At 40.6% G+C, this 23,357-nt stretch overlaps 1 protein-coding gene across 6 annotated transcripts in view; it reads right to left on the minus strand.

Moving 5' to 3' along the window:
- The window catches only part of App (amyloid beta precursor protein), a 241,852-nt gene that overhangs the window by 12,807 nt on the left and 205,688 nt on the right, over nt 1–23,357 (minus strand). For 3 of the 6 annotated variants that reach the window (XM_047564663.1, XM_047564659.1, XM_047564661.1), the window contains 2 exons: nt 11,481–11,702; nt 5,726–5,779 (listed from right to left, as the gene is read on the minus strand). In XM_047564663.1, coding sequence (XP_047420619.1) covers nt 5,726–5,779; nt 11,481–11,702 — 276 coding nt within the window. The remainder of the gene's footprint in view (nt 1–5,725; nt 5,780–11,480; nt 11,703–23,357) is intronic. The other 3 variants (XM_047564664.1, XM_047564660.1, XM_047564662.1) reach the window with 1 other exon arrangement.

The raw sequence follows: 23,357 nt of genomic DNA on the forward strand, positions 1-23,357 counted from the left end.
TTAGAAACAAAAATGAAAGGACAAAGGATCAATGTCAGTTTCCATGTTGGAATATTTCAATATAAAAAAATTGGAATTTTAGGATGAAAAGGGCTCTTAAAATAATTTCCTCTGTGGTGTTTCCCTCCAGGGGTGGGTTCTCAGCTCCGGCTTGGACACAGGGGAACGTATCAGATAGTTCTGCCTGCTGGAACAGCCTTTCTTCCATTAAGCTGACACCGTTTTCCCTGTGGCCTGCAGACTGGGTCACCACAGCAAGCCGGTGCCCTGCCTTCCACACGACAGCCTTGATCAGGCCTCTCAGACCCCAGGGGAGGCAACATGTCATGCTGATTCTTTCCCTTTCTTGGCTACATATTCTGAGTTCCTTCAGCTCCTCTGGGAACCAATTCCTTGCTCTTGGCTTAATCGCTCTTCCAGTCTTATCTACAAGGTTGCTGTGAAACTTGTCACACACCTGCCAATACTGAAAAGCACCATGCTCTTAGCATAGAATGTATGTCTACCGAAAGGGAGCATAATTTGACAAAGGGAACCTATCCTGGGTGTGACATATCCCCGTTTTCTTGTCCAATTGCTTTAAAAGCAGCTGCTTAATAACCTATCCCAGAAGAGACCTGCCACCAATGTCAATCTCTACATGACATGTAGCCAGTGACACTACTTTCTTTCCTTTCTGCTTTTCAGAACTCTTCTCCTATCCCTACCTTTCTCCTCTTCCCCCAAATTTCCACAAAGACCATGGGCAGAGGTTCGAGTTCACCTTCAAGTTCTTGCTCTGGGGTTTGTCTGGGTCATCAGGAGTTGAATTTGGCTAGGGAGATACAGTGGCTTTAAAATATATTCACAAATTTGTTGAGACTGCTCCTTTCAAGGGGAGGAACTTAAATCCCTCACTCTGTGTCTGGGCTGGACAGAGTGACTTTCTTCTACATGAACAGAATATGGCAGAAGGGATCGTGTAGGACTTCAGAGATTAGGTCATAAAAAGTGGTGAAGTTTCCTTCTTGCATCACCTGATGTGGGAGAAGTCAGGTGCCATGTAAGGATGCCCAAGCAACCTTTAAAGTCCTGGGAAGGTTGACAGGGACATTTCCATCACAGTGATGTGAAAAGAGTGCTTTGGAAAGAGACCTACCATCCCTCATCAAACCTTCAGAGAACCTCAGCTCTGGCAATGTCTTCAATGTTGGACCCTGACCTGGAATCACACAGCTAAACCACCCCACAAAGCCTGACTGTTAAAAACTAAGATTTAACTAAATGCTTGCTCTTTTAAGCCGCTAAACTCTGGGGCTATTTGTTATATAGCAACAGATAACTAATACAAGTGGCTAGTGCTTTCTTTTCTCATCTTGATCTACCTTGGGCCTCAGTTTCCTTTTAAAGATCATTCTTGTTCCTAGAGACATAAAGGATACAAGCAAAGCATGACAATTTTCCTTCTTCTCTCATCTCTCTATCTCTGGTCCTCTTATCAGATCCAGTTCTTCAGTCCCCACCCTGGGAACTGCAGAGCTGTCTATTCTTCTTTTTTCTTAAAGTTATTAGCAATATTTTATAAGTTTCATCTCTGTCTTCTAACCTTCCTGATACTGATTTTTAACAGAGGGTGATACTACTATTCTTTTCTCATTGGTGGTACATTTTTATTTTCCTGGAAATAGCTTTATAATCTGAGATCCTTCCTTGTATAACAACAGTGACATCTTTGGAACTCAACCTTTTTCTGCTATCAGGAACTAGTGATATAATAATAAGGTTATTTGCTATTTGCTTTCAAGATCCTACTTTTTAAAATATTTTGGGGTTGGGGATGGTTCTGGGGATTGACCACAGGGTCTTACACATGCTAGGTAAGTACTCTACCTCTGAGCTACATCCCAGCCACGTTTCTAATATTTTAAGATAACCTTCTTGAATAGTCTTCCCTTTTAGATTTGGAGTCAATTATACCAAAAAATTAACTAAAGAATGAGTTTTCTACTCAAAATTATGTTAAGTCCATGCTGTTTCTGAAATGACACAGAATACTTTTGGTGATCAAAAAAAAATCAAATTCATTTAACAAGTCAGTATGACTCATAATGAATGTTTATAGGTCATTAGTTGGAGAGATTCTCAGCAGATAGAGCTCTTGCTAGTTCGTTTTCATTTGTCAGGTATGGTCATTTAGTGAAGACTTTCTATATACCAAACAAACTTCACTAAAGAAGGAAAAATCAGCCAGGCCATGGTGGCATACACCTATAATCCCATTGGCTTGAGAGGCTGAGTCAGGAGGATCAAAGTTCAAAGGTGGCCTCAGCAACTTAGTGAGGCCCTAAGAAACTGAGAGAGACTCTGTTTCAAAATAAAAAAAATAAAAGATAAGTACTGGGGATGCGGCTCAGTGGTTAAGTGCCAATGGGTTCAATCCTTGGTATTTAAAAAAAAAAGAAAAATTAAGAGGCTCAGAATCATAGGAAAACATCGCCAACAGTAAGCAGATATGCTCGTAATGGAACGCGCTGGGTACTTTTAAACAGATGGCAGGAACCTGTGTTCACAGGAGTGCAAAAGGCCTTTTCTGAGCTGTGCTGATCGGTTCCTGGTGCCTCCAGTGCTCACTCTCCATCTAGGTCAGGAGAGGAAAGGGCCTGCTGTGCCCTGGGGAGTGAGGTAGATGTGTTCTTCATGACACCTTTCACATGGCTGGGGGCAGTGTGGGTTCCTTGGTTAGCACAGAGAAGGGTTGGTAATGCACCATAAAGCACAGGGTATCTTTCCATCCCACGTGAGGAGCCTGCTGATGTATTTTTCTTATAAGTGTCCTTTGGAGTCTATTTTTCCCTGGAAATAAGTCAGAAGGAGTAGCAGCTGGTCTAGAAATCACACTGTTCTCATTGTGGCTCTTATGTGACTCTTCCTGCTAGAGGTTACAACCTTTTGGTTTGTCAGATATGCAAATCAAAGAGAAGTCACTTTCCTTATCATGATCAAACGGCACTAGATGGGAGAAAACCCAAACCCTTGGCTCGCTTGTTTCTGAGTGCAACGGTGATTACTCGAGAAACAGTGACACAGAAAACGGGAAGGGTTTCTGGGTCTGAAGTCTGAAGATATATTTTGGTACCTCAGATTCAAGTGCGTGGCCTCACACAACATGACGATGAAGAACCAAAATGAATGCTACAGAATACCTGGGGAGCCAGTCTAAACGCTCAACATATTCATGACCAACACAAAAACCAGTTCTCTCCATGACCCAACACACCCGGAAAACAATGGTATTCCTAAACCCGTCTTAACCAGAACCTTCCTTGTGTCCCATCTGAACCTCCTTTTCTCTTCCACGCTCTCCTATTGGGTATTGCAAGTCTTACAAGGCGTTAAGCAAGGAAGCCTGGCCTAGGATGTTCTCTCATCTCTACGGAACTGTCCTCCTTGTCAAGTCACGTGCTTCACATCTCTCACAACCTCTCTGGATGCTCGTCTCCAGCAAGTTCCCCAGTTATCACACCCCTGGGTAAGTCCTCTTTGCTCACATCATAGACCATCTGTGTTGGCCCCTTCTATTTCTCTGCCTTCCAGACTCCACCTCATCTTTCTAAACAGGTAAGGTATGTTCCTTCCATCATTCTTCAAGCTCTAGAGAGCAGGGACCTTATCATTTTAATTTCTTCCAACTCTCCACAGAATGCAATGCAAGGATCCCTGTGAAATATCAAAATGGAATAATACTGTTATTGTACGGCAAAGATTTTTGGATGGCTTTCTCCCACTTACATGATATCATTAGCTAGTCTCTAAAAACAAACTGTTGGCCAGGGTACAAAGAAGTCCTTTTCATGTCCGACTTTTAAAAAATTGTCTGCGATGTCACTGCTATTTCAACAGGAACACACGGGCCTGGCTCGCACAATTCAGAAAACCAGCTGAGCCAGGGCTTCTGCCCATCTTAGATTTGCAGATGGAAAATGGTTCGAACTTAGTTTTAAGAATAATGTCACACTACAAGAGACACACATGCATGCCTGGTATCTATTTATTTAGAAATAAAATGAGAAGTCCCCTGAAGAAAAGTCCCAAGACCAAGGACCCCCCTGAGCTGGGTTTGGTTACAGTTAGAATTGAACTGACCCTCTGTTTGGGGCCTCACCAACCAGCTGAGCAGAATGGGAATGTCAACTCCTGGCTCCTTGAAATTCACTTACGTGACACTGACAATAAGGAGGACATTAAGAGAGCCAAAACTGTCTCTGACTTACGATAATTTAAGCTCTCTTAAAAGCCCTTCAGACAGGAGATTCATAAAATCAATGAGATCAGCTGTCAAGACGTGTCACTCCACTGTCTCTGCTGCCACTGTGCATCACAGCGTGAGAGCAGGAAGACGCCACAAGAAGGGCTCTCAAGAGTCTTCATCCGTGACTGTGCTGGAGGCAGTCACAGCTCGAGCATATACTGGCAGCGAGAGAGACAGGGTCTGCTTCTGGCCCTGCTGCTATCTCAATAGGGAGCAAAGGTTGACTTCTGCACGTTGATAATTTTTTTAGAATTCATTTTTTGTGGGATTGAACCTGGGGGTGCTTTACAACTGAGCTGCATCCCCAGTTCTTCAAAAAAATTTTTACTTTGAGACAGGGTCTTACTAAGTTGCCCAGGCTGGACTTGAACTTGTGATCCTCCTGCCTCAGCCTCCTTTGTGGGATTACAGGTGTGCACCACCACACCTAGCCACATGTTGATGTCTTCAAGGCAGATTAATCTCCTGTTCCTTGACTACTGCATGGGACTTTATGAAGATAAAGAAGAAAGTAAATATGGGAAAACAGGCGCTATTGGTAGTGATATTTCCCTAGAATATACAAACTTTTCAATTCAATAACTTCCCCTCTTTCTGATTCTCTGAAAACACTAGATACTACCCACTGGGTGAGGCTGTGCACGGCATAGACACCAGGCGTATATGTGTGTCTCTTATAGTGTGACATTCTTAAAACCAAGTTCCAGTCATGAGAACAGAGGGTAGAAAGTGCATTTCTTCTTAATGTTTGGGATAAAAAAGAAGTGTCTATTTTGTTATTAATGACATTGGTAAGTAAAAAATAAAAAGGGCTTATTTGCACATATACAACTGATATGTTACTTTAGCCACTCATTGGGTGTAAGTATATAAAACCCACAAAAGAGAAAAAGTATTTATGGCTCTGGAGTTACACCAATTCTGGTATTTTTAGGAAATCCTGCCTACTTTAGTAACTAACTGAAGCTTGAGCCCAATTTAGTTGGAAAAGGACCCATGTGGACACCAAAGGAGAAAGGAAAGCAAGGCTCACTGCAGGAACCAAGTCGGTCACCACCAGACTGTCTACACCTGCGTGGGCTTCCATTTTTGAGGGCAGATTCTACATAATTCTCTTCATTTAAAAAAAAAAAAAAAGGAAAGAAAGAAAAAGAAAAGAACGAAACAGAAAAGAACCCAAAATTTGAGAAGAGCATTCTTTTTAGTCTCAAAAGAAAAAGGTTGGAAACAAAAACTAGATTACTTAAATAGGAACTTGGAAAATGAAAAATAAGAAACATCGAAGGAGAATTTTATAAAGTTTGGTTTTAAGGTCATTTCAGATTCTATATGGCAATGAGTGCAACTTATGGGGCTGATTGTGGAGAAAGGGGATCTGTCTTGCTCCAGCTCAAGCGCGAGATGCGGAGAGGCAGAGAGGCGAGGCGGGTCAGATACCTGGTCGAGTGGTCAGTCCTCGGTCGGCAGCAGGGCGGGCGTCAACGGGCTCAACTGGGCGCAGGAAGCAAGAGACACAGAAAGCAAACGAGACAAATCAAGATGGTGAGTTGTGGCTCCTGAACACAGAGCAAGGAAAAGCATGTGCAATAAACAAGTTATTAAAAGGAAGCAGCTGGAGAAGAACCTCAGTGAGCCAATTCTGGGCATCAAGAAATCCAAAGCTTCATTACCATTGACACGTCAACCCACTTTCCTCAGCTTCCTCAAAAGCACTTGCCAGGGCACAAAGCAACCTCAAAGAAGAGGGAAGGTGGGTTCTCCTCTGAGCTAGTTTAGAGGTAGTTTCTTGGCTTTCGATTAGAAATAAAAATGATTCTAGCCAGCCCAGCAGAAAACCTTAAGGATACTTCCTTTAACAACTGTCCAACCTTATCTTCTTTTACAGTTAATTAACCACAAAAGGCTTCTTTTAAATCTCCGGAGGAAATGCAAATATGAATTTATCAGGAGAGCAAGGTTTCACCATAAAATCTTTCATTTAATGAATTGAATTTGTCCTTCATTTGAGGGTAGGAGAGGGAAACCACAGACTTCTACTTCTCTTCTTAAAAGGCTGGTTTCCATTGGATAGATGATATTCTGCTGAATGGTGTGAAGTGAGACTACTTCCTTTTATATTTGTTGACATTCACAATTATTCCCTTGTGTGCGTTCTGGGTCTGACCCAAAGAAAACAGTGTGAGTGGCACAATAGTGCCCAACCTTGCTCACCAACGTCTGGCATTTCCAAGTGCTCCTCGTCAGAAAATGCTTCCTTGAGCTTATATTGGCCTTTGAAGAAATAGGGACGGGAGAGAGAAATGAAGCTTTTAGGATTAACAAAAGGGTCAAAGGTCAAGGGAAGAGAAAAAGGTGCTTTGGTAGGGTCTGCCATATGTAGAGGCAAGATGGTAAGAAAACTGAGCTCAGGGGTCGAGGAAACACAGGCTGTGCTTGATGGGACGGCTCCAGGAGCGGCAATTCAGCTGCACAGCTCACCGATGCTCATGAGCCAAGCATTTACAAGGGGGGTTCTAAACCCCAATCCATGGTGAGGGAAGGAAGTGGCAGCAAGCGGAGTATTCAAAATACAGAAAATCTTGTTTCTGAGACATCTGGGTACATCCAAAGAGGAGAGCACTTGTCCTTTCTGGTACATCTAAACCCAGGCCCAGCACTTACGTCATCCACAACCTTGGGTGAGCAACCACATCTGAGGTGTTTCTCCATATGGAAAATAGAAATGATAACATCTCACCTCCAATTGTAGTAAAAGAACAAAGGACTTTAAAAGTCCAAAATACTACAAAATTGTATTTATTAAAGTCCCTATTATTAAATATCCTATAATGACTTGCTGTGTGGATGACAGTTCGGATGACGGTTCTCTGGCACTTTATTCTTGCACTAGAATTAGACACACTTCTGTCTGCAACTCACAAATACATTTCATCAGTGAAGTCTAATTTCTCTGTTTCGTTCTTTTTCCCCATGTGCAAAAACACGTACAAGTGACTTTATTCCTCCTTATACAATGGAGTGGACTGAAGGATTATTGCACTTTGAAGGATTATTGCACTGATGACCAGGGGCCCAAATGGTGCTTCATTTGTAGTTACGAACACCAAACCACAATCACAGGAGCAAATATGCAACTTGGAGTGGTGGGGTCATTTCTCACTTGATGAGAAAACTGTTGGACCCAGTGGGAAGCCATTACATTTGTGTTTTAACTGTAGGATGAAGAGCTGGTGGCCTCTGGGGCCATGGCTATGCCACTACTTATACTCCTTGTGATCTTAGACAAATCACATTCCTCATTTGCAAGCAGGTAGGGGTTTTCCCAGACACTCCTCTGTGGAAGAAACTTACAAATAATAAAGCACAAATCCACAATTATCACTTAGGAAACTATTGGAAAGTATCAAATATGCACTGGAGAAAGTCTGAAAGACATTACTACGAAGTGATTTCATTCCTTAAATCTGGGTGAGTTTACTCCCATAAATTTCCCTCTACTTTCAAAAAGTAGAAAAGGCTTTTTTAATATCAGAAAAATATATTTGTGATACACTTATTATTTTTTTTTTTCAATGTAAAACAACAGAATGCTCAGGCAGTGGACCCTCACTGGACTTGACTGACTGCTCTTGAGAAAAGCGACACCTTTCTGGTAAGCACTGGAAGCGAGGATGATGAGGACTTTGTGGACTAAGGAAAGAAATAACGCCTCTGAGAACTGTAGAAGTTTCCAGGGGAAGGTGAGTGTGCATGTATCTGTAAAGAGAAAGATTAACAAGGAACGAGTTTCTGGGTGAGGGAGAAGAGAGGTGAGAAGGGAAGAAGTGAGGGTCTGCAGAACTGCATTATCACAGCTTCTTATCTACTCAGTCACCTTAAGGACACATGCTCTGGGCCATGTGGGGATTCATCTGGAGACAGGATGAAGATAAAGTCTCTTTAATAAGATCTTGGTTCCATTAAAAAAAAAAAAAGGAAAAAAAAGAAAGCAAGCTACCATTGAACACCTGCTGACCCAGCCACTCTGCCAAGAGCTTCTCACGCAGTCTCACTTGGTGCTCACGCCGTGCCTTTGAGCTGGGAATGAATATCAACCTTATTTTACAGGCGAGGCCACATCTAGGGAGGATAAGTAACTCGTCCACCAATCAATCACATAGCAGAGCTGGACTTGAAGCTCAATTCAGAAAGCATTTTTGGTTGTCACTAGGGAAAGAGAGGATGCTATGGGCATTTAGTGGATGGGGTCAAGGATGTCAGGTGCTGTACCCAGGGCAATCCCAACAAATCTCACTCTGTGTGGGTTTCTAACTTACCACTGGTATTGCAGGAGTTCATGACAGTGTGAACCAAACTGAACTTTATACATAAATACCATGCATTTTTGCAGTTTTTAATATAACCTGGATATATCAGAAGCACACGATGGAGTGAACTGGGGGAAAATTACTTTATTCAGAACTTTTCCCAAGAGTTATTTTGGAAAATCATGTTGCTGATGCTTCTGCTGCTTATGGACCCAGAATTACTGAAACGGTGCCCAGTATAGTTGGCAGCTGTATTTATCATATCTGTAGGTAACAAACAACTGACGGTATCATTGTTTCTAGGTGTTGGGCTTGAGCACAGCAATATGAAACATATATTTTCACCATATTGATTTTCTACCTAAACCTTGCCAAGTTTATTTAAAGATTAACTGTGGTGAGTCAGGAGGGCAGCTCAGTAGTAGAGCCTGTGAATTGCATGGTCAAGGCCCTGGGTTCAAGCCCCAGCACCACCAAAAAAATTAAATGCTAATTGTTGAGGAGGTGTTTCAAAGTATTTGTTATAAAAGGGGTGCTGCATCTGATAAAGGAGAGATTGGTAAATCAGGATTCTGAGATTTTAGGTACTATTGTCTCCTATTGATGTTTTTTTTTTTTTTTTTTTTTGGTGGTGGTGGTGCTAGAGTTAATATTGGAACCAGGGTCATGTGCATGCTACCCAAGCACTCCACCACTGAGCTATGTCCTCAATCTCTCCCAATACTTTTATATGAGAGTCTGCTGTTGGTCAACAGCAAATCTTTATTTAATAAGAATATCAGCTTTGATTAAAGTCTAGGCAATTAACATGTGAATCTCCTGTGGTTCAGAGGCATTGAACCAAAGACTTTGCCCACCTGAGCACACTGGCAATACCCAAGGGCTGCAGTGTATGTTTGTGATGATGATTGTGTGTGTGTGTGTGTGTGTGTGTTGTGTACTCCAGTACAGAATGTCTCCCAGGGCTGATGCTACAGGGTGTGTATTAGGAAAAGAGCCAATCTGGTATACATTTGGTTTCTCATTTTAGAAAATGAGACTGTACATTTTTTATAAAATTTCTCACAGGATGTTGAATAATGAAGATTTTAAGTGGCTCAATTATATCTACTTATGAGAAATGATACAACCAGTACTCTAGCAATAATATAATTTGATTAGAAAACTACCTAGATCTTGGATAACCAAGTATTCTTAAATTATTTTCTTGTGTGAGTAGGAATAATTTTAATATTTAATATAGGAAACACACTGGGGTGATTACTCATGTTGTGCACATAGCCTATACAAAGATTTTCTGTAGTAGTTCTTTTTAAAAAATGCTTGTCCAGTGTGCTTAAGGTATAAAATTGGATTTAGGTTTAGTCTGAGGAGCACACTGATCGTATTTTTTATGAGGTAACTGCATTATGAATACAAAAATATCATCAAAGTTTGCTACTTTAAGAAAGGAAATCATAGGTAAAATCCCCTTGTGTTGCTGAAAAACTTGTCATTAGTTTAAAAAAGAAAAAAAGCAAGGTGTTCATGTTTGTGGTTTTGTACTTCTAATTGTGTAAAAGTGAAGAAAACAAACTAAAGACGCTCTTTTCTACACAGATAGTTCTGCTAAGAAACACCTGGGAAAAAGTATACTGTTGAGGTGCACAAAATTGTTGATAGAGAAAAACCTTAATTCTCAGAACTATCATAGGACAAAAATGTAGAGTAACGTGCTCCTGAATTCTGACAGTGGCCCTAAATTTAAATTGCTAAACAAATTTATTTAAAGCTTTAGGAAACTTACATTTTATTTATATGTGGTCCTCTATTTTTGCCTTTAACATTTATTGCAATTTGAATTTTTGTATGAATAAATAGTCAGCAAAGACCATCTTGGTGCCTGTCAAGTCTCCATTATGCAGCCCACCACAGCTTCTCTCCACTGGGCGAACTGTAATGTCCTCACCTGATCACCTGTTTTCTTTGGTGGTGGGTATTTTAGCCCACTATTCTGTAAACACAAGCTGAATATTGTGCTTTCATTCCAGAAATGACAAAATACCTCTCAATGAGAAAGTGTTTTTCAAAAATTCCTATCAAAAACCACCACCCGAGAACTTAGTTTTCTGATGCCTCAATTTCCTTATTTGAAAAATAGTCATTAAAACAATATATGGTATATAGCACATTCTCTCTATGTGTCCACTCTTATTATTATATAATTATTATTATCTTTTTTGAGACTGGGCCTTGCTATGCTGTCCAGGTTGGTCTCGAATTCCTGGGCTCCAGTAATCCTCCTGTCTCAATCTCCCAAGTAGCTGGGACTACGGTGTGAACCACCATGCTTAGCTCTATGTGCTTAAAAAGAAAATGGGGAAAATTAGTGGGATGTTATTGCCACACATTTTCCAGATAGAGAATGGCTTCTTAAATAATGTATGTTTTTAAAGGAGTGGTAACTCCAAGGGTAATACTCCCCCAAACGTAAATCTGGATCCCTGGGAAACAACGGGCCTTTTACTCAAGTGTTCTATGTAACTATAATCTGTTGTCACCCACAAAATGGGACTGTTATCTTTGCTGAGAACGATCAGTTTATTTGCTTCATAAAGAAGAAATAAATAACTTATTGCTATTATTTTATAAATGTAAATAATAATTCAAATCTATCAATGTAGTAAAGATTATTATTTTAATAACATAACAATTCCTAATATTTACTTCTTAATCAAAATAAAATTGACAATATCATTACCTTAAAAAAAAAACACCACTCAGAAACATTAAGATTACACGTGTGATGTGCATGTGCACACTCGCCTACATGAGCACATATATGCACACTTACCTACAAGCACACACATCTCAGGATGCTCCTGCTCCCTTTGGGGGACTCTTACCTTCATTTTCGGTATTGGCTGGCACGGAGTCCACCCCAAAAGGATGCCATGGCTGGAGATCATCCAGGCTGAACTCTCCATTCACAGGAAGAAGCTCCACGGTGGTTTTCGTTTCAGTCAAAGACGGCATGAGAGCATCGTTTCCATAACTGATTCTTGGTTCGCTGATCATGTTGGCCAAGACGTCATCCGAGTAGTTCTGCTCTTTCTGAAGCAGCTCATCTAAACAAAACAAGCAACTCCATGGTGAGTAACAATGATCCCAACAGCAGCAGGAGCAGCAGCTCCGGTCAAGCCAGGTAGAGCTGGACATCACTCAGACCCAACCTCCGGGTACCGTTATCTCCATCTAACAGATGTGAAAACTGAGGCACATGGAAGTTAAGAAACTTAGGTCACAGTTGGCAAGTACCCTTAAGAGAAGGGCAGTTGGCTGACATTCAACAGTCATGCTAGTCCTCCCAGAGGTGAAAGATGTCAGGAGCTAAGCTGCCATTTCCTTCTCTCTAGAATCCAATGATCACAAAGGAATCAACAGTGTGCTTTGGTGTGGTGTTTGAGGCAGTGTTATGGTTTGGATCTGGAAGGTCCCCAAAGGCTCATGTATTGAAGGCTTGGTCCCCAGTGCAGCAATGAGCAGAGGTGGGGGTTTTGGAAAGTGATTAAGCGATGACCAATCTGACCTCTAGACTAAAAGAGTTCACAGCTGAATTGACTCTTGGGAGGTGGTGGAAACCACAGCAGGTGGGACCTACTTGAAGGGAGTGGGTCCTTGGGGATATGCCCTTGGGGACTACATATCTTGATCCTGATCCTCCATCCCCTCTCTGCTTTCTGGTTGCCATGAGCTGAACAGCTTTTTTCTGCCACCCCTTCAACCATGTTTGTGCCTTGAAACCAGCAGACCACAAACTGAAAGTTTAGAAACTGTGAGCCAAAAGAAACTTTCTACTTTGAAGTAGTTTTTCTCAGGTATTTTCTTACAGTGACAGAAAACTGACCAACACAGGCAGAGTGTCAGCAGTTGGTAAGCTACAATTTCTTGCCAAGCCAAAGGGCATACCCATTCCTGTAGACCATAGGGAGTCTTCCTTGAATGGGTGTATGGCTAAGAAAAGCATGACAGACTGTTGGTTGACTCTATTCTTAAACATTTCTTATCATTTTGTCTTGAAAAAAATTTGTTTCCCCAAATGCTCCTCTGGTGCTACATGATCTACCACATTTTTGTTGTATTTTTAGAAATTAGAGATCTATAGACAGCATACATGTCATTAACAATAATATTTTATTAAATAGAGTATCTTGTTTTCTAATTATACCTGTGCCAAGGGTTTGCTGTATTATATATTTCAAACCAAACACTGGTTAGTATTGTGGGAGACAATGAAAAAAAGAATACTTAAATTTGATACAAAGCATTTTACTATCACACTTCAAATTCTTTTAAGTTGACAAAACCCTTACGATTTATCTGAAAAATTAAAATTCTGTTCAAATAGACCCATTAAAACAATTTGATGGGATAGCATTAAAGTATGTGATTAATATCCTTCCATAGAATCAGTTTTATTGCGAGAGATTATGTAAAATGATAGAATCCACAGCAAATTAGCCCTTTTGAAGTCTAATTTGAGCCATAATATATGCCTATTCACTGCGGCACTGTACTAAAATTCAATATTTGATCCTTTCAATGACCTTTCCCTTACAGATAAAAGATCCATATTACATTTCCTCCATCTTTTTCATGTCTTACAAAGTCACAGGTAATGGCTAATAACAGCTGATGTCTGTCTGAATAAATTAAATGGGATGTTTTAATATATAAATCTTATGCTTATGACTGTTAAGCACTTGCTATCTTGAAAACAGAGTATCCTGGAATACTTATTGGTGCTTATACATTCATTTCAAGAGAAAATAATCTTTGCCAGTGAGGGAGCTCTTGATTCCCCTGGGGCCATGTTGTTCTTGGAGTTTGTGGTATTTACTATTGCTTACCTTTCTCTAGCACCTGGAAACATTCTGTCTTGCATATACCATACTGAGCTTCTTCCCTTTAATGTCTCTGAATAACTCTCCAACCTCTAGGTCTTTATTTTCTTCTTGTATTGCTTTCTATAATTCTTCCCTTTGGAAATTCCACCATGCTTGAAAGTCTCAGTATCTCCTACCTTTGGATGAATCTGAAATGTTTTCCCTCAGCTTTGTCTCCTGTCTCCCACTCTATACATTTCCAAGGTTTGGTCGATGTGTTAACCTAGATCTCCCTCCTGATCCATGAACTTCCTCGGTACAGAACTGTGCTCATGCTCCTGCCTTCCCATGTCCAATCATCCCTAATCATCTGTGACTCATACCTACCAATCCTGGTAACTTCTGTATTTCATTTCTAAATCCTCTCATCGACATCTTACTCACTTTTCCACAGCCCTCTTCCTTGGACCAGGATGACTTTTTAACTAGTCTCCTTATTGTTGCCTATGGTCTGAATGTTCCACAAAATTCATGTGTTGAAACTTATTCCCCACTGAGGCCTTTTGGGAAGTAATGAAGTCACGAAGGCTCCACCCCCATAAATGCTTAATCAGTGCCTTATAAAAGGAGGGAACTACCTCAGGACTTTTTTAGCGCCTCTGTTCTGTCATGTCCGAGGACACAGGGTTTGTCCCCCTGGAGGATGCAGACTGCATGGCTTCATTTTGGAAGCAGAGAGACTGTGCCCATAGCAGACTCGGAACCTGCCAGTGTCTTTTTTTATTTTTATTTTTTGGCACCAGGGATTAAGCCTAGACATGCTTAACCACATCCCTAGCCCTTTTAAATTTTGAGACAGGATCTCACTAAGTTGCTTAGGGCCTCCCTAAGTTGCTGAGGTTGGTTTCAAACTTATGATCCTCCTGCTTCAGCCACCGAAGCCATGAGGATTATGGGGTGCACCACTGTGCTCCCTACAGTGTTGTGATCTTAAGACTTGAGTATCCAGAATGGTGAGAAATAAGTTTCTACTGTTTCTATTACTGAGTCTCAGATATTGTCACAGCAGCACAAACTGACTAAAATATTGCTCTTTCTACTATTTTTTTTTTTTTTTCTTATTTGTTCCCTAGATCTTTCCCTAGTAATGAGGAATGGCTTCTCCCCACTTCAGTGGGTCCTCGCTTTCTACTGAATTGATCAAACTCCTGGACCAGACACTGGAGGTCATCTGTGATCTAAGCCCACTCCACGTCTCCAGCCATGTGGCTCTTAGTCCCTCTCTGACACACAGTCCTCAGGCTGAAAGGTGTAGGTCATCCCCAGAGGGAACCACATATTCCACCATGACACCTTTGTTCTCTGTTCCTACAACCTGGGGAACTCATCTCTGCTTATCTAAATTATCTAAATTCTTTGAAGTCCAGCTCAGATGCCCTCTCCCCTTTGACTCCTCTGAAGGTAGGCATTATTAATCTTACAGGACAAGAAACTGAGGCTGGGACAATGAACTCATCTACCATGCCAGCCAACATTGGTATTGAAATCCAACTCCTAGGCTGCCTAACATTTACCTCCCTGCACTTAGCCCCTGCCTATTTCCATCTCTCCTGGTATCAGAAGGAGTTCAATCTTGGTTTCATCATCGGATTGCATATTTATAGAGTCAATGAAGAAACCAAGGCATGGTTTCTGAAACTGTTCCACTGTCTTTAGTAATGTCATCTGCTCTTGTGGGGTTGCGAGTTGACATAATCATTACTAACCCTATGAAATGGTTGTTGCTTTTAACTCCCTGAAAGTCATTTCCCAAAATGAGTAGCTGGAGAAGGGGGATTCTGAGCCTACCTTAGCTTTTGGCAGCAAAAAAGGCAGGGTAGGGGATTATCAGAGAGTGTTAGGGTTTAGATATGAGGTGTCCCCTAAAAGCTCAAGTGTGAGAGAATGCAAGAAGGTTGAGACATGAAATGATTGGGTTATGACAACCTTGTCCCAATCAGTGCATTAATCCCCTGATAGGGATTAACTTGGTAACTGCAGGCAGGAGGGAGTGGCTGGAGGAGGTGGATCAATGGAGGTGTGCCTTTGGGATGTAAATTTGGTGAGCTGAGCTTAGTCTCTCTCTGCTTCTTGGTGTGATGTTTTGAGCTGCTTCCTTCCAATACACTCTTTCACCTTGATGTTCTGCTTTACCTGGAGCCCTGAGGAATGGAGTCCGCCATCTATTGACTGAGACCTTTGAGACCATGAGCCCCCAACTAAACTTTTCCTCCTCTAATTGCTCTTGTGAGGTCTTTTGGTCACAGCATCAAAAAGCTGACTAGAACAGAGAGGAAAACCTTACATCTGTATTTCCTAGAGTATCCATGGCATTTCAGGTTGAAGTAAGTTGTAGGGCCCCTTTTTCTCTTCTATGTCTTATCCACTGGCAGGAAATTTCCTCCAAATGGGAATCCAAATGCCAGTTCCTTTGATTGTGAATTTTCCTGATTTGTTATATTCACTTCCAGGAAATTTAAATGAAAGAATGAATTATTCAAGAAAAGTTACATTTTTAGCTGAGCAAAAAACACTTAACCATTCTTTTCTTTTTGTTCGGAGGTACCTTTCTTAACATAGGAGTTTTAGGAAAAAACTATCCCTGGCTATATCATTTGGAAAAATAAAGTCAATGTGATTTTAAGGGGAAAAAAAAAGAAGATTACCCCTAGTTGGATTACCCCTAGTTGGGGTAGCCTTCAATTTTGTGCTATAAAATATCTTTCAGTCAGCAACCTCTTGATGTTATCAAGGGCTCAGTATTTTACCAACAGTAAATGCATTTGTCCTGGGCAATTGCTCCTGTGACCAAATATGCAGAGCCCCTAGGATTATTTCATTGTTCATTTTGAACAGGACTTCATCTTTGACTCCTGTGGTGAGGCTAACCACCTTCTACCATGATGGATTGTCCTTTTATCTGAATTAATTTAATATTTTATTACAATGCTTTAATGGCCTACATTGGGAATTTCCAAAGCTTTTAAAGCATCTACATTTGCCAACTGTTGTATTAAACTGAAGGAGTACATTCATTTTCTCCCGCCACAATTTTTTCTTCCTTTCCTAAAAGCTATTATTGCTCAAAATTGCAGCGGTTACTTCTGGAGCCAAATATACCCAGATCCTTAAGTTTTGCAGCTTAAAGTAGAAATATTTAACTGATTTCAATGATGGTAATATTTAACCTTTGGTTTAAGCAACAGAGGTAATTTCAAATATTAAAATACACAATGAACCCCATCACTTTGCTCTTTTAAAAATGCTTTGAGGATGTATTAGGTATACTTAGAGTATATAAAAAAAAACGAACCCCACCACTTAGCTATCATTGAAAAATATTGAAAATGCTTCTAAGAAAGTAACATCAAAAGAGACAGTAGTGATTTCATCTCCAAGAGGCTGAACTATTCTGTTTTTGTAGAAGTAACAGATATCCATGATTGTTCATTTTGAGAGAAATGACTTCATAAATAAAAAAGGACTGCTGAATAAGAAACAGATGAATTCTATGTAATTCATCTAAGGTTCTTTTCATTATCAACCCACTGGCCAAACTCCTTCTAGAAATTCAATGGTCACATTTTAGGTTTCAAGAAAATAAAGTTTATAGACATTATGTCAATACCAATTTTCTTTCTACGTGCTTCATAATTACTTGTGATTACAGAACGACATCTTCGATACAGCAAAGACACTTCAGGCAGAGGAACACTGTCTTTATTCATGGGAGGGGCCATCTCAGCCTTTCTGCTGTAAAACATGGTTGTTCCAGGTCTGGTTTGGAGACCAGTGATAACGAGGTCCTTGGGCTTGCCATATTTCCTTTTGTCAAGGATTGATATGTCATTGCCAGTATAATTTTCATTTTCTGATTCTTCTGGCTCCTTGTGTAAAATATTTATCTCTATCCTCTAGCCAAAACACAATTTCTTTTAAATCTTATCTCACAGGGGTTCTCATGTGGCCAACTCTTATCATTTAAATAGGTATTTACTTATCCATCTGCCAGAAAGGACTGCGGATAACACCTTACACACTCCACAATAGGCACTGCCCATCCCAACACAGCTGTGCTGAAGTATTTTGTAAAAGGATGTAATTTTTCCCTATCAAGAAGTCACTATAAATCAACTGTCATCCATTCTAGGCATCCTGCCCACACCAGTACTATGAGATCAGATTTAATTTTCCAATCAGAGTTTTGTGCATGTCTGATTCTTGGCTCAGCATATTATTGCTATGCTGTTTATCTTATTTAATATCTCCATGGCTTCTGAAACTCCTTAAGCTTGTATTCCTCATCCATAAAATTCTGGGCTGTTGGTTGGGTGGTCTTTGTAGTTCCTTCACATAAATCCTGTTATCTCACTTGCTACATAAGTGTCCTCTGGGTGTTTGTTAGAAATGCAGAATCTCAGTTCTCAGAATCTGCCCATGAATGAGACCCCCAGGCGACTCTCATGCATGCTACAGCGAGGGACCTACTCTCCACGATGCCGACTACAGGTACCACTATGCCATGGCCTCAGTTATCCCTCTATAAAAGAAAAAACAAACCTCAGAGCAGAACAAAAAGATAAAAACAAGGTAGGAGACATAACCATGAACAAGAAGCCACACTGCCAGAGGAAATTTCATCTCCAAACACCTTGAAGTCTTGTTCTTAGAATCAACACGCTGATGACCTGAAGCTCTCATTTTCCGGTTGTGTTTTTGTACCACAAAGTCACAGGAAAGACTGGTCATGGATTTCCTTCCTTACCAGAACATTTTTTAAAACAGGAAGTCACATAACAAGAAGAACTGGGAAGTATTCAGGTGACAGGTCAGTATCATACAGCATGACACTTAAAAGAGTAGAGGACATCAGGGGTCACATGTCACCTCTGGGCTCTTCCCAGAAAAGAGCAGCTCTCCTCCACTGAAGACACTGTGAGCAGACCAGCCTGGCTGGTAAGTTGATTTACTTCAAAGCAGGGACTCATCAAAGCTTCAGTGGAGTAGAAGCTATTTGGAATGCTGAATTGGAGAACTCTACAGGGTCCTCAAGTAATTAGGGCACATGAGGGATGTTTTGTAATTAGTCATCTGTGATGTTGTAGCTTCGTCATGATGCAACTGAGACATGCTACGACCCATTAAAAGCAAGAGATGAACTGACTCATGATAACATCCATTTCTGTGGCCTTTCCATATCCATTCATCAGCTCATCTGATACCCACATGATCTTTATGTTGGGAATAGCACCTGGCTGAGAGCAGAATAAACAAACATCTATCCTGAGAAGTACGTTTAAAATTAGTAACTGGCACATGTCTGTAATCCCAATGGTTCAGGAGGCTGAGACAGGAGGATAGGGAGTTCAAGGACAGTCTCAGCAATTTAGCAAGGACCTAGGTAACTCAGTGAGACCCTGTCTAAAAAGGGCTGGGGGTGTGGTTCAGTGGTTAAGTGTCCCTGTGTCCAATCCCTGGTGCCTCCACCCCCCCAAAAAGAAATTGGTATCTGAACCTGAGTCTCCTGATTTCTAATGCAACCTTGTCATGAAAATTCAAAGAAAACAAGGCTACTTGACACCAATTAGGAACTAACATTACGGAAGCATCACCCCACACATCCATCATCACAAATACCCTGCCTTTCACACCTTTTGTGATAATTTTGAAAATGGATGCACTTGATTATAATATATATATTAAATGAAAAGACCAGGGTAAAAGAGGTTAAAGTCATAGTCCAAGAGCCTTTTGAGCTTGGAGCAGCAAAGTTAGGTGAAAAGAGCGTGAGAGCAGGCGAGGCTCCTTCCTTTAGCCACATGAGGCCTTACCAGTCACTTCCATCTTGATGGTCCATCCTCAACAGTGTCCCCGGAAACACCGCCTCACACTTCCTTGAGGTCCCTTTCTCAGAAGATTGGGGGAGGATGACAGCCCCATGAACTCCCTGCCCCTGGGTTTCAGCAACTCCAAGTCACATTTAAAAGCATTCAGACGGACTTGGAGCTGCTGAAAAGTGGATTTAGTCTGTACTCAATCACATAAAATATCTTTTTTTAAAATCCACAATATAATATGGTGAGTAGGACAGTTCAATGGCCGAGAGTGAAACTGCATTCTTATCCAAGTTGGGGAAAAATTTAGAGACATGTTATCACAAAATAATGCTGTTCCACAAATCTAGTTTTTACCTTGATCTCTGGAAAATTAGGACAGTCCTCTTATTTTTAGCCACACTATCAATCTTGAAAATCTTCCAGAGTTCAAATTCAGACGCCATGTCTAAAACTGGGTTTATTTTTATTTAGCAGCTTCCTGGTTACAGATTTTAAAATGGGGCGTGCTTTGTCCACTTAGGCAACAAACTGTTCCTGGAGGGAACACAAGGCTGCACATGGTCCGTGATAATATTCCTTACTGCAAGTGACATTTTCCTGAATTATCACTTGTCTGGCTTAGATTAAAGGTAAGGAAAGGGTCCCTTTTCATTTAAGACAAATTTCCGTTTGGCTTTCAAACTTACACATCAAACAAGTTTTATCTACTAATGGTATCGGTCAGAAATCAAGATAAAATTCAGTCAGGCTCCCTGGCATCTGAGAGCAGATTAGAAGGCTTCTTTTTCACATTTACTTGTGGAATGTGTGCCAATGTCCTGATCTTATTTCCAACTACATTTGGGGGGGGGGGTGGTCTTAATTCCAAATGGGTGGTCAGGAACCTAAAATCAGACTAAAAAAGCAAGTTTACAGAAATAATCTCTGAAAGTATGTTGTGCTGAGGTTGCAATTCTCATATAGACTCTATAAATGTCCTTATTTTGATGAAATTGTCAAGAATTTAGGTGAAAGAGCCATTAGGCCTTTTACATAGCATTTTTGGATTATTTCTGTTAAGTTAAAAATTTTATTACAATAAAAAACTAGTGCTGTAGACACTACTGTATCTAACTGTACATATCTGGATGGTTTCCTCTCGTTAATTTATAGTGAAATTGCATCACATGAGCCCTTAATTTAAGCTAATAAAAACTGCACATTCTCTCCAAAAACCAAAAATGAATGAGATTTTTATGCTTCATATCCTTTAAACACAAGAAAAATACTTCATATGGTCTTCAACCCAAGAAACAGCTGTCTCTTCACACGCTAGAGGAAAAACTGGCTGTCTTGAGTTAGTTGGGAGATGTGCATTTTTATGGCTGAGCTAACGGAATTTCAAGGAAATTATTATGTGGCTTCTTCAAAACTGTCCTTAAAATCTTAACCTCTGCAGCAAAGCTATGACTTCACTGTGGTTTATATCTATTTATGTATAAAGGAATCAGTTGATACTAATTACAAGAGTAACATACATTCAGTACAAAAAATGTAGGAAAAAGCAACAACAAAAACTGATTTGCAATCCCATCTCCAGAGATAACCAAGAGTAATTATAGTTTTTGTTAAATGTATTTATCCTTTAATGAACTGATTATTTCATCCCTTCCTCAACCTCATTTTGTTATCTATTTTAATTTTTTTGTACCAGGAATTGAATCCAGGGGTGCTTAATCACTTAGCCACATCCCCAGCCCTTTTTATTTTCAGACTGGTGCTCATTAAGTTGCTCAGGGTCTCACTCAGTTGCTGAGGCTGGCTTTGAACTTGTGATCCTCCTGCTTCAGCCTCCTAGGCTGCCATATTACAGCTGTGTGCCATTATCTAATTTTTTGAGTGTGGATAATGAAATTATACATTTTGAGGCTACTGACATATGCAGATAGTGCTTAGAATTAGGATTATTAGATCTGAGGACACAGAGAGATGGACTCAAGATGAGGAATTCTCCAATTTTCTGCTCCAGCATTTACTTTTCAGTTTTCTGAGTTTGTTTTGCAAACTTGGTGCAGTTTTTTTTTTTTTTTCTTGGTTGTTTGTTTTTACTTCTAAAGTCTTAGATTTAAATTGGCAAAATGAAATGTGACATTTACTAATCTGAAATAGTCTCATATTTCATTTAAAAAATGAAAAATGCTAATGCTTTTTAGTGAGGACAAAAAAAGAGTGAGGGAAAAAAAAAAAAAAACCTCAAAAGAGTTTTCCTGAGCTTGTGCACATTGTTTTTAAATAAATGCTAAGTCATTCAGAAGGCTGTATACAATGTAAGCCCAGTGTCTCCTGGTTCCTTCTGTGCTGGTTGGGGTGTTCTGGGCATCAATCCATACGGTCCCCTTTGCTCCATCTGAGCTCTGCACCAATTAATAGAGTAGGCAGAGATTAAAACATCACCATTACTTCTGATATTCTTTGCAATATCCTACTGGCCCACATGATGGCTTCTTTGGGGAGTGAGTCACATGAAGGGCAGACACTCGGGTTATTCAGATGCATGTGGACCAGATATCAGCTCCAACTTGATCCTCTGGCTACACGAGAAGAGGGAGAGAGAACCAGTCATGCAAGACACACCCACAGCATAGCTGCTGACAGCCGTGCACGCTATAGATGCAACTCCAGGAGTACTGATTGGTGGTCTCAGTGGGTGGTGTCCCCATAGCTCTGTCCTGTGTGATCTGTATAAATGTGCCTCTGCAGTGGTCCTGTCTGACCAGCACCCTATCCCACAGTCCAGAGAAGTCATTTGACCAAGAGAGACCGTGATGTGCACCAGAGCAGATGAATGAAATGGAAAATGCACCCCTCCCAAAAGACAGCCAGCACTCTGGTGGTGTGAAGGAAGCACATTCTAACTGATTCGTGTTGATAAGCGATTAATTGGTAGAATTTTACCCTTTAGAGGACATAAAAATTGATTAGCTAGGCTGATGAGCTCATGTTAGAAAGGAAGATTTTCAACATGTACACATAGTTAATTTCACTCAAAGAGCTTAAAAGATTTAGGCTGAATTATAAGAGGTAAAAGTGTAAGATTAGGACAAATACATCTCATCACAGTGGGGGATGGGCTCCTGTTCCTAGAGACAGCACATCATCTTCCTGTTCAGGATGGCTCATTTGAAGTGTCAATTAATGTAGGTAAAAATCTAAATAAATACTCTATGCTTTTCCACACAAAACTCTCTTTCCAGTGAGCAATTCCAGACCCAGCAACAGCTCTCTATTCTGCAGATTATTCATGTGCTCCCTTAATGTTGTGGGGAAATTCAGCCAGGAAGTGGCAGGAGCTTGGCAGCTGTGGCTTGGCACTGGATGGAAAACGTCTCTCCAGGAAGGCTTTCACAACGCACAGACGTGAGAGAAGCCAAGGAACCCACTTTACAGAAAAGGATCTGGGACTAAGGAAAAAATCAAACCACTTTATCATTAACTAGTGGGTCCATCCATTCGTTCACCTATTCAGCAATCTTAATTTAATACCTTCCAGGCCAGTGTTAGAAATAACAATGTCAATTTTTTTTTTTTTTAACTAAAAGAACTGATGCTTAAGAGAAAAAGAGTGGAAGAAAAATAACTCCCATAGGAGTGTTATGGTAGGAATAAGGACAGAGTGAGAAAGAGTTGAGATTGAGCTTTGAGATGGGGGTAGTGATTGTATGGTTTAGAGCGGAGCGTCCCTCAAAGGTCCACATGTAGAGGTTTAGTGCATAGGTGGAGCTACTGGGAGGCGGCAGAGCTTAGGATGTGGGGCTAATAGGGGGTCCTCGAGTCACTGGAGCTGTGCCCTTAAAGGGAATTATGGGTCTACACCCATAGGCCCTCTTGTCATGATGTGCTGTCATCCACCACCAACAGTCAAACCAAGGAAAAGGATCTGGAACTAAGGAAAATCAAGCCACTTTATCATTAACTAGTGGGTCCATCCATTCATTCACCTATTCAGTTCACCGGCTGATCTTGGACTTTGACTTACAAAACT

The sequence above is a fragment of the Sciurus carolinensis genome, chromosome 9 (genome assembly GCF_902686445.1).
Source record: "Sciurus carolinensis chromosome 9, mSciCar1.2, whole genome shotgun sequence".
Classification (NCBI taxonomy): domain Eukaryota; kingdom Metazoa; phylum Chordata; class Mammalia; order Rodentia; family Sciuridae; genus Sciurus; species Sciurus carolinensis.